General features: G+C 38.8%; 1 protein-coding gene across 3 annotated transcripts in view; it reads left to right on the forward strand.

Moving 5' to 3' along the window:
* The window catches only part of cacnb2a (calcium channel, voltage-dependent, beta 2a), a 73522-nt gene that overhangs the window by 1852 nt on the left and 59039 nt on the right, over positions 1-12631 (forward strand). For 2 of the 3 annotated variants that reach the window (XM_053493523.1, XM_053493545.1), the window contains exon 2: positions 3019-3111. The exons of the other annotated variant lie outside the window; for it this stretch is intronic. In XM_053493523.1, the coding sequence (XP_053349498.1) occupies positions 3019-3111 (93 nt within the window). The remainder of the gene's footprint in view (positions 1-3018; positions 3112-12631) is intronic. 3 annotated transcript variants of the gene reach the window in all.

Raw genomic sequence — 12631 nt, forward strand, 5'->3', positions numbered from 1 at the left:
CTGCAGCTGTTTAGAAATGACTCCAAGAGACATTCCTGATTTGTGTATATACACCATGCTTTTTCTCAGATGCACTGAGGTCCTTGGACTTTCTTGTTCTTCTCTGTGTTGCTCAAGTCAATGTGTGCTGTCAAACAAACCCATTTTTTATGTTGGCACAGAGGAGCTACCAGCTGTAGTCAATCATCATCACTAACAGGAAGCAGAGAGGCCTTAAACTTGGCATATAGACATGCTGGCACTAAGCGCTAATGAACAGTAATCAAAGTAGTTTTATGTATATTTTTAGCATGTATAAATAATTTTGAAAGCTATACTGATTTCAGAAAAAAACTAAATTTAACTAAACATTGAGCTTTGAATTCTTTGGGTTTTCTTCTATTATAGCTGTATGTTGTACTGTACAATCAGTCTTACATTAGAAAAAGACAATTTCAGTAAAATCATGAAAACCCCAATATAGATTTTTTAAAATAGACTTTCATGATTAGTGTATACCTTGGGCTGCAATGTAGGTCAGGAAACAAAAACATTTTACAAACAGCAGTCAAAAGACTGATTGAAAATCACATGTAAAATCTTTCATATGTAGGGCATTTAATGTTTCAGATGTGAATTTTTCGGTAAATAATTATTTTTTCATTTTGCCACATACTTTTTACATAATGTCATGAGCAAATGCAGGGCAGAATATCATTCATATAATTATGTGAAAAAACCTTTGCATAAGTGTATATGATTGTTTTGTAAGAGCAGTGCTTCATGTATAAATTACATTACAGGGTGATAAGAAACAAGTGCTGTTAATACACAGATAAATTAATTATGTTATCATATAGGGCAGCACAGTTGCCTAATGGTTAGCACTGTCACCTTGCATCTCCAGTGCCCAGGTTCGATTCCCAGCCTTCCTGTCTCTGTGTGCATGGAGTTTTCCCCGTGCTTGATGGGTTTCCTCCTGGTACTCTGCTTTCCTCTCACAGTCCAAATACATGCAGATTAGGCTAATGGGTGTTTCCCAAATAGCCCGTAGTGTATCCTGCCCTGGGATAGGCTCCAGGCCCCTCTGCGATGTGTAAACAGAATAAAGCGGTATAGCCGATGAGTGAGTGATGTTATAATATACAGTACAATGCATTTCAAAGAAAGGCCTATACATTTTAGAGCAAGGATGGGGCGAGGCTTGCTGAATTGCCAACAAATTTAGCAAATTATTTAGGAAATTATTCAATAATTCTGTAGTGGATAACATGATATAGGTTTGGAAACACTTTCGTAGACCTTTATAAATTAACAATATTTGTGGCTGCGTTTACCAATGGAACTTAAGGCTCTGGGAAGCCACACAGTACATTAATACTGTCTAGAGGCAACAAAGATGTCCATCTGAGATGGACAGTGGCACACTGAAAATGTGTGTTTTGGGAACAACAGCTGTCATGTTATCTGGGTCTAAGAGGAAAAGAGGTAGGGGGTGTATGAGTGCCTGTAGCATGGGTGAACTGCATATTTGTGAGGGCACCATTAATATAGAAAAATGTATTCTTTATGGAGCAACATACTATATATTGCTGTCCAAACACCATCTTTTTCAGAGACATTCCTGTGTTTTCCAGCAGGACAATGCCAAACCGCATCCTGCTCGGATTACGTATACAGGGCTGCTAAACACAGAGTACAGGTGCTGGACTGTCCTGCTAATCGTGAATGTGTGAAGTGCAAAATATGGCAACAAAGACCCTGGACAATTGCGCAGCTGAAGACCTACATAATAAAAGAATGGGGGAAACTCCCACTAGATAAACTTGACCAACTGGTATCTTCATTGACCAAATGCTATATTAATATCCATATATATTATATTGGCAGGAGTATTTCAAAAGTCCCTAAAATTGCAATTATATTGGCGCAGTGGCAAAGTGCTCGGCCATTCATACGGAGATTGCTAAATTAATTCCCGGGTGATGCTGTAGCCTCTCGCAGCCGAGGGCCTGGAGAGAGCTGATTGGCCGAGTTCTCTCAGTGGGGTGGGATGGGAGGCACTTATGGGAGCGCTGTTGAGCGTGGAGTTCGAAAAGATGCGGTTGGCTGCTGTCACGTGGTTGGAGCCTCCCTGATTGAGTAAGAGCTTTGATGTGGGAGATTCCTAGCGACGGGTGGGAATTGCATACGACTAAATTAGAGAGAAACTGCCCACCCCGTCCCCCCATCCTGCCCAGTTATATTCAAACATTCAAATTTCTTTTCATTTGTTAATGTTTGATTGGGAAATTAACAACTCTCACAGTTTTGCTGTCAAACATATTACACTGAAATGTCAGTGTTTAAAAATGTATATCCATAATAACTGTAAAAAGTATTATTTTAAAGTAATTTAGAATGTTTTAATAATAGAATCCTATAGTTGCCATAGAGCATTGTTGAACTGCAGGACCCCCCTTTGAGATCCATAATTATGATGGTCTTCTTTTGCTCTGTAAATAATATAGTGTAATTTGTCCTCCTACTGTATACTTAATTTGGCCAATCAACTTCATTTAGCTGTATTGCAATGCATAAAATCTACAATTTTGAAATCTGATGCACTTATTCTAGTCTGCAATAATAAGCAATGCAACTAGAGATGTATTAAAAATAGCAACTTAAGAAGTTGTAATGCAATAATACATTAATACAATGACAACAAATGTGCCAGCTAACAAACAGTTGCTATATTAACATATTAAACAAAGAAAAAATGTTGCGGGAATGGCCAGCAACCCCTGTCTCTCTCTCTCTCTCTCTCTCTCTCTCACTCTTTCTTTTCTATCTTTCTGTTTGCTCAGTTTTACTTTGATTGACAGTACTAAACTAAACATACCCACTTTACTTGGCATGTCTTGGAAAAATCTGGCAGAACTTCACATGGCCTTAGGGATAAGGCCATTACAAAAGTCATTTGCGATCAGGAAATGACTTCTTTTGAGTCACGCTCGTAGTATCATCATTAAAAATCACAATTTTCCCACGTTTTTGCAGTGTCACAGGAGAAAATTGGGCAGAAAAGGAAGGTTCAAAGGTTCAGATGGAAGTACTAGCTCAGACACCACGAACAACAGCATTGTGCGCCAGGTAAGAAGAGTTTGCATGATTGTTACCGCTCGGATTGTACGTGTAGCTGAGAGCAAAATAACAAAGTATAAAGTCAATAAAGTAATTTTTGGATCACAGTAATATTATTGTTTCAGTGCTTAATGTGGTAGACTGTAAAAATAGATTTTTAATAGATAAAAAGTAAATAGTTTAATCGTACTTGAACTACTTACATAATTCTCTCTCTCTCTCTCTCTCTCTCTCTCTCACCCTACTATGTAAGAGTGTGTTGGTGGCTTCTGATTTTTTTCCAGACTCCTACCCACAGTTACACAAGCTGAATAAAAGCTTTAGGTAATGCGTAGGTCACGCTGTACAGGTTAATAAAGACGCACTAACTAGCATGCTTGGCACCGAAAAGCTGAACTGTCAGAGTACGTGATTGATGTTTTCCTGTGAGACCGTGTAAAGTACGGTGTGTAGAGTGTAAATGTTTGTATGCATGAGTGTGTGTATGTCATAAAGCAGAGGTGCTCTTGCAAGAACACAGTGTTTATGATCTGGGAGGCGTCTGGTCTTTGTTGCTGTGACCCGCTGCTCTGCTCTTCTCCTCAGCACAAACCTCTGTAGGCATGCTTCTTCCTTTTAAGGACCAGTGACACACATAAACCACAAACAAAGATTAATTTATTCAGGTTTCTGACCATTTACCCTGAAGTATATTTGTGCCTGTTTATTGGTATGTTTTAGGATGTCTATTCTTATAGTCATGATCAGACACGAAGTCTAAACTTTGCACTAATTGACAGAATACTACTTTACCAAATTCCATCTTAAAATGCAAAGCTAAATACACAGAGGTTGTAAGAAAAAGATGTAAAGGCACGTCATATTGTCATGTTTGTCGAATAGCATAAAGAACTGTGCTGAATTAGCATTCCAGTACTAAGTGCATCCTGGAATAGCCCAGCTTCCAGTAACGGTTCAGATGTGAGAAAAAAAAGCTTTTACATTGTTCTTCTGTCATCATAACCCATTGACCTTATTGTCCCCTTTCCTACCACTTCCCCTGCCACTGAAAACGCAGTTACACTTCCAGTACACGTGACCTTGGACCACATTTTTTAGAGATATTTTAAAAAGCTTTGGTTACTTTCTTCTGACTCAGTTGGAGGTGTCAGCAAGTCAGATATTTACTTTTACCCAGTAGGCAATGAGTCAGACGCTCATCATGCCTGTGGGCATGTATGCAACCAATCAATGACTGTAAGGGTTATGGGGTGATAAGTGGGAGATGGTGCGCCATCATACTCTTTACACCTACCTCTGTACTCAGCTCCGAAAGGTGAATTCATTTGAGGAAATGAGAAGATGAAGCTGGCTGTTTTTATATGCAGTGCACTAGTGAGAAAAGCAAGTTTCTTTCATATTTAAAATAATAAATGCCATATGCTTAAACATTGGGTAAATCTCTTAAAAAAATTCTTCCCAATTTTTAGAAACAACAGGTCCACAAACATTATTTATTATCAGCAAATTATGATTTGATTGTATATATTAACTAGTTATTTTATTTTACCATTTATCTGTCAACACTTATCCTCCAGCAAATGGCGGAACTAACTAACCAGGATTGGTGGAGCTGTCGGCCGACAGTTAGTGGAATAAACAGGGGTAAAGGGAGTTTTAAATCCTTACCAATAATATGTAGCCAAAAGGTAAGGATTATTGTGTATTATTTTTTTATTTCCACTTACTGCCCTTGATCAGGGGTTAGAACGGGATTTGGGATTCTTGTGTTAGAAGCTAGTTAGCCAGTGTTATCTGTAAACCAAACAACGAACAGACAATTTGGAAATAATGACAGTTGCAGGGAGAGAAAGTGTTGTTTAAGATGACATAACATTATCAGATTTATTTTCTTGCTGAACGTGCTCCCGTGACTGGTTTTGAATATGAGTTTTGGCAGGCAGCTGCTCTTCTTTCTTTACAGTACTGACCTACTTGTTGGCGACTGACCGACTGAGTGTAATTAATGATTGTTGGAATACCTGTGACACAGAGTGATACATATAGGTAAACATCCAAGTGCTACTATGCTCTACATCACCACTCATGGAATGACTCTCATCTAATCAGATTACTCAGTTGGAACTAACTGTGGCGTAAAAAGGTTTATAGCAGGTCTTATTAACTGCTGGCATTCTAGTCAACTTTGTGTTGGGCACAACACAAACTTGACAACCTGTTAAGTGCATAGCATGATATTTAACATACAGACACAACCTTTAACATTTGATGAATGTAGATCGAATATCCATTTGCAGCTGTCATATTAGTTCTCTCATTTTTGAAAGATCAAGTTTTGCTTTTATTCTTCAAAAGATTCTTACACAAGTTGCTTAAAATTAGCCATTTGTAACGACAGAAGTGAAAATACCATTGCTATATTGATTCATTTATCATTCATTCATGAATGAGCCTTTATCCTAAAGTATCCAACCGGAAGTGCAGAAGTAGCGTATTTATAATTGTTTTAAAAATGCAGTGGCTTTAAGGCTATGTGAGTCATATGTACACGCTATAGATGTCATACTGTATGTACAGGAAGTGCAACAGGCATTATAATATTACATATTTATATTTATATTACATACAAAAAGTGATTTTGCAGTCCTAAAAAAAATATTAGTATATATAGAGTATATGCATACGAACATACAGTACATGCATATGTAGATATGTCCAGTATGTACAGAATCGATACAGATTATCATAATAAAGTAATAAAAAAACAAGATAATTTGTCTTAATAAGGTAAGTAAGTATCACTCTGAGTTAAAAGAACAGATTCAGTGCAACTTGGAGCAGATTCTAAATGACTGGAACTGTACACGAAAATGAAAAACATTCAGCACTGGTCATGACATACTGTGACTGGTTTCCAGGAGAACTGTGATGTTTAGTTTACAGTCAAAAATAAGAACACATAAGCTTTCCAGAAGCTGGTCATCTGTTAACTTAGGCATACAGTATAAGCACAGCTACAAAAACACAATATCCGTAAGTGATCTGGATTCCTGCATCGAAATGTGATCTGACTGTAGCCATAGTTATATACAAAAATAATCCGCAATTACAAACAAGAAATTGTACTTGTCAAAAATAGTATAAAAATACTTAAAGGCAATTAGAAGCGCAGTTCAATGCCAGACTTTCTTGTATTTCTTTTTACGTAGTCTTGATAAATAGCTCTCTAGGCTTCCTAAAGGACTTTTTGTCTCTCATTTTCAGTCCAGTGCCTGTACCTGAGCAGTTTCAGTGGAATGTTTTTGTTTTCTTAAGCCACACAGCGATCTAAGAATCATATAAGCTTAAAACTTAAGGCATGAACTAATGGAAAAAAGTTGCAGATGAGGACAAACAGTAGGTTTCTTAGTTAGTTAGCTAGTTAGTTTTTGTTAATTTAAGTTATATGTAGCACCTTGGTCCTGGAGGAGCATTGTTTCGTTTCATCGTCAACTGTATATGGTTGAAATGTCAATAAAAGCCTACTTGACTTGACCACTTGATCAGGCCAGTGATTACTAAACCGGTGATGCTTAAAAAAGTAAAAACATATTAAACAAAAATACAGAATCATTAATATAGTAAAGCTTTCTTTAAGGTAATGTTCATTTAGTACATGTACTGTATATGTAGTCTCGGGTGTCAGCTCTTTATAACAGTCTGCAGGAATAGACAATAAGATGAGATGAGCCAGCTGAGGTGGTTTGGTTACCTTACCAGGGTTCCTCAAGTTTAACTCTACAGGACAGAGCCCCAGCTAAACCAAGAAGCTTCAGAATGGATTTTATCTCACAGTGTTCAGAATATCCGCGGATTCATGAGTAGGAATTTTAATCTGTCACTGGGAATAATGAAGTCTTTCTAAACTTCAGAGCCTGTTGCCACTACAGTATGTCCCAACACTACCAACACCATTACCACCTCCACCAAAAGTATTACTGCACAATATGACTATGTCTTTAAATCATAACAGCAATAGATACAGCCGTAAGGAAAATGTACAACCTCCTTTTCTTCACTTTAAGGTTTTTATTAATCAAAGCCAAAATAACATTTGTGTGGTAATTACATACTTCTATAAACAAACAATACCTTTAAGTGTCAAAAAAATATATTGTATGCGGTTACTTAAACCAACATTGCAACCAGGAAGTAGACCACCTAGTGCATTAAGTCACCTAGGCTAGGACTCCCTTGACCCTCGACAGGGTTATAGAGAATAAGTGGGTAAGTAGAACCCCCCGTTTATCAGTTTCTCATATTATTCATATTATTATTCAATAGTTCATTGATGTTTAAGGGCATCCTTATATTGGGGATATTTTAAAACTACTATTCTTTTTAAGAGTGGATAGGAAAAAAAATGGAGTAGGAGTTATCCTGAAAGAGGAGTTTGTTAGGAATGTTCTAGAGGTGAAAAGAGTATCAGACAGGTTAATGAGTATGAAGCTGGATATTGAAGGGGTGATGTTGTGACCTACAAAGAAAGGACTGAGTTAGAAGAGAAGGAGACATTTTGGAGTGAGTTAGATGATAAGTGATGCAGAGCATTCCCAGAGGTGAGAGAGTGGTGATTGGTGCAGACTTCAATGGACATGTTGGGGAAGGGAACAGAGGTGATGAAAATGTGATGGGCAGGTTTGGTCTTCAGGACAGGAATGTAGAAGGACAGATGGTGGTGGACTTTGCAAAGAGGATGAAAATGGCAGTAGTAAATACTTTCTTCCAGAAGAGGCAGGAACATAGGGTGACATATAGGAGTGGAGGAAGAAGCACCCAGGTAGACTACATCTTGTGTCGACATTGTATCTGAAAGAGATTAGTGACTGCAAAGTGTTGGTAGGGGAGAGTGTAGCCAGACAACGCAGAATGGTGGTGTGTAAAATAACCCTGGTGGTGAGGAAGGTGAAGAGGACAAAGGCAGAGCAAAGAACAAAGTGGTGGAAGCTGAGAAAGGAAGAATGTTGTGTAGTCTTCAGGGAGGAGTTGAGACAGGCTATGGGTGGTCAGGAGGTGCTTTCAGACTGGACAACTACAGCCAATGTGATCAGGGAGACAGGTAGGAGGGTACTTGGTGTATCATCAGGTAAGGCAAAAGTGGACAAGGAGACTTGGTGGTGGAACGAGGAAGTCCAGGAGTGTATACAGGGAAAGAGGCTAGCTAAGAAGAAGTGGGACACTGAGAGGACTGAAGAGAGTAGACAGGAGTACAGGGAGATGCAGAGTACGGTGAAGGTAGAGGTGGCGTTGAAGAGGATAAAGAGTGGAAAGGCTGTTGGTCCTGATGACATAACTGTGGAGGTATGGAAGTGTTATGATGTTTGCAGATGACATTGTGCTTTGTAGCGAGAGCGGGCAACAGGTGGAAGAAAATTTGGAGAGATGGAGGTATGCAGAGGAATGAAGGTTAGCCGCAGTAAGACGGAATATTACCAGACGGTAAATGAGGAACCCAGGAGGAACGGTGAGGTTACAGCAAAGGTAAAAGGTGCATTACTTTAAGTACTTAGGGTCAACGGTCCAGAGCAACAGAGAGTGTGGAAAGGAGGTAAAGAGGCGGGTACAGGCAGGTTGGAATGGGTGGAGAAAAGTTTTAGGTGTTTTGTGCGATAAAAGAGTATCAACGAGAATGAAAGGAAAGGTGTACAGGACAGTGGTGAGACCAGCGATGCTCTACGGCTTAGAGACAGTGGCACTGAAGAAAAGACAGAAGGCAGAGCTGGAGGTAGCAGAGCTGAAGATGTTGAGGTTCTCTTTGGGAGTGACAAAGATGGATAGGATCAAGAATGAGTTCATCAGAGGGACAACCCACGTTAGATGCTTTGGAGATAAAGTCAGAGAGGCCAGATTGAGGTGGTTTGGACATGTTCAGAGGAGAGATTGTGAATATATCGGTAGAGGATGCTGAGGGTGGAACTGCCAGGCAGGAGGTCCAGAGGAAGACCAAAGAGGAGATTTATGGATGCAGTAAGTAAGGACATGAAGTTAGTTGATGTGAGAGAAGAGGATGCAGAGGACAGGGTTAGATGGAGGCAGATGATTCGCTGTGGCGACCCCTGAAAGGGAACAGCCGAAAGACAAAGAAGAAGAAGATTCCTTTTTAAGAGTATAAGGACTATGACTTAAACATACCAACACCTTGATTTGTTCTAGCCATTTAGATACAAAATTCAAAAAACTTCATTAAACCCAGAGGGAAATTGCTTTGTCTTATTCATACGGTTGCATTGATTTATTAACCAGGAAGTAAGGAAAAAAATAGACTAGACAAGGAAAAAATTTAACTCAAGAAAGAGATAAACAGAGATAAGTTGTATAATTAAATGGCCATTTAGAGAAAAGATCTCCTGTGGTGCTCTGTTTGCTAGTGTTCTTGCAAATTGTCCTGTTGCATGACAACATTGTGGCCCAGTTTAAACTGCTGGACATTTTTCCTCAAGAATATTCTGGTATTAAATGGAGATCATTGGTATTTTAATGACTCCAAGCTTCCTAGGGGCGGCACTGTGGTGTAGTGGCTAGCACTGCGGCGTCGCACCTACAGGGGGGGCCAATAGTTTGATTTCTGCTTCACAGTCTGTGTGTGGAGTTTGCATGTTCTCCCTGTGCTTGGTGAGTTTCCTCTGGGTATTTCGGTTCCTTCCCGCAGTCCATAGACAGTTCAGTGCAAATTCTGTTAACTGGTGTTCCCAAATTTATGCATGTGTGTATGTGTGTGTGTGTGTGTGTGTGTGTGCACTCTGCGATGTCTCCTGGTATAGGATCCAGGCCCCTGTGAAGGATCCTATAAGTCCTAAAAGTTTTGTCCTTTTTTTTTTATATAGAGGTGCTCTTGATGAATTTGGATGTAGAAAGACTGAACTTATTTTTACCTCTCCTGGTTTTTGAAAGTTTGTAAACTTTTTAACTATATAATAATTACAAAAAAAATAAAAATAATACATTATAAAATCTAAAATACAAATAATTGTGGTTGTTTGTATTTGTAGGTCACATGATAACTACAAACATATTTAAAGAGGATAACATTTCTGTTGACTGGAATTTTAATGCTCATACACCGAAAAAAATATTGTCAATAAATCAGAAATTCCTAATAATTCAGCCAATTTGTAACCTTGTTTGTACTTGTACTTGTACCCTGTCATGTATTTTTATTTTTTGTTAAATATTTTATGTACACGGCTGTATAGCTGTGTTTTCCTATGTTTACAGTATATGAGATCTTACATTTAGGCATTTGGCAGACACTCATATCCAGAGCGACTTACATTTTTATCTCATTATACATCTAAGCAGTTGAGGGTTAAGGGCCTTGCTCAAGGGCCCTCCAGTGGCAACTTGGTGGTTGTGGGGTTTGAACCTGGGATCTTCCGAACCGTAGTCCAATGCCTTAACCACTGAGCTACCCCTTACCCACTGGAGGTTCTCAAATAAACTACTGGCAACCACACACAGATGCACTTTTCCTATTTTCAGCCCTACTAAGGAGTGAATCCCTGAGCAGAACATCTAAACATCACATCTAGTATAAAATGAGACAACAGAATGAGGATCTCTCTGAGCCCTCTAATATTAATTGAACCAGCAATATCAATACAGCAATATCATAAAGTGTTGAAAAATATTCAGTTAGGAAAAACAAATACAAATAAGTTATGCTATCGTAATTTACTAGATCTGAGCTGTTTTAATATATTTCCAAGCTTTAATAATTGGATCAATGGAGAATAAATTGCAATACTATCTGTGGCCAGCTCATTGAGGCTCATTTTACAATCAAGTGAAATTAGGTCATTTTTAATCCCAGTCTTTATTGTGGGCTGAATCATTTGTCTCAGTTGTTTTAGGTGTCAAAATATTAGAGCAACACTGCACTCTGCTGGCTGTAATGTATAGGGAGAAGAAAGTACAGTGGAAACTTGGATTGCAGGTAACGTGGTTTGCGAGTGTTCTGCAAGACGAGCAGAGATTTTAATAAATTTTGAGTGCCGAGTATCAACTAGCACGCATGCGCTTCTTGTTTTCTCTCTCTTGCGCTGCGGAATTGTGGGTAATCGTCTCCCCTGCTCGGTCATAGCGCGCGCCTCTTACTGACACTGTAACATCCGTGCACGCATGTACTGTTTACTATAACACTGTGACCACGCGTAAAACATCTTTTATTTTGTGTCTGCATGCGTGTGGCGTACAGCGCGCGTGTACTGTTTATTATAACACATGTGTGTGCACATGTGCGAAGCAAAAGAAAGTGTCATCAGAGAGGTTAAAGATCTATTGTCCCCCACCTGTTTCAGCCTGTCGTTATGTGTGTGCGTGCGTAGAGGGCACACACATAACGAGGGCGCTTATCACTGTGCTCCCAGTAGTAAGCGCCCTTTAGTGACCTGTTTAACAGTGTTCACAGTTGAGCACAATTACTTTAACATTTATTATTTAAAAAACATAAGAAAATATATTTTTTTAACTGTTACACCTTATGAACTGTACCACAATAAACTTTATAACTATTGTTTTTAGCTGTCTTAACTGGATATTATTTATTTTATGTACATTAATTTTTAACTTTTTACACTTCCATCTATGTCACTTAGCCATAAATAACAACAGACAAATGAAATGAATAACAACACATTATCACAATTGTTTAGCAGACATCATAGCAAATCCATTTAGATACTGTATAATAGTAATAGTGATAGTAATATACTTCCAGTAATATTGTTAAAAGTCTTTTGGCAGCATACAAAGTGTTTGTGTTTAACACAAGCTAGAGTGCATAAGTGATATTAGGCCAGTTGTTTCTCTGTCTCGTTCTCTCGAAGAATTGCATTTTCTTACAAGTTATTTAGTCATCGTGGATCACTAAATATTCATAGTTCTATAGGCAATATTTAGGAAACAAAATTATACTCACAAATAGTTAGCAATCCTCAAAAAAAGCTGTTCCTGTGTTTGTACATGTTGTTCACACGTGGCAAGTTGTGATACTTCCTGACATGCGCACACACACTCACAGCATTGGTCAGCAGAGAAAATGCATAGAAGTGTCACCGTCTATCAGGGAGGATAGGAGCAACACATTGGACCAATGTTAGGCCAGCGGCGGTGTCCACTGAGAGATATATAGTTCTTTCAATGTTATTTATGTACTTAATTGGTAACCAACCCTCATATGAGCTCCTGATGTAAGAGCATCATTAAGAGAGCCTGCTGCACAAAGCTAAAGCGATATAATTTAATTTCCCATTTTCAACCTTGCCATTATCCACTGAACCAACGTTGGGCCAACATGGGCCCAACGTATGAACTGGGCCGACGTCGGAGCACTGACAAAAGGTTACCAAAATGTTGCCGACGTTGGGCCAACAAAGGAGTATTATCTGGCCCAAGCAAGGGCCATAAGACACTCATATAAACAATGTTGGGTGTTCACATGTCGTGTGGGAATTTGTGATCGCTGCTTAAGCGAGGTAGGAAATGAAGGAAT

Source organism: Clarias gariepinus, chromosome 1 (genome assembly GCF_024256425.1).
Source record: "Clarias gariepinus isolate MV-2021 ecotype Netherlands chromosome 1, CGAR_prim_01v2, whole genome shotgun sequence".
Taxonomy (NCBI): Eukaryota; Metazoa; Chordata; class Actinopteri; order Siluriformes; family Clariidae; genus Clarias; species Clarias gariepinus.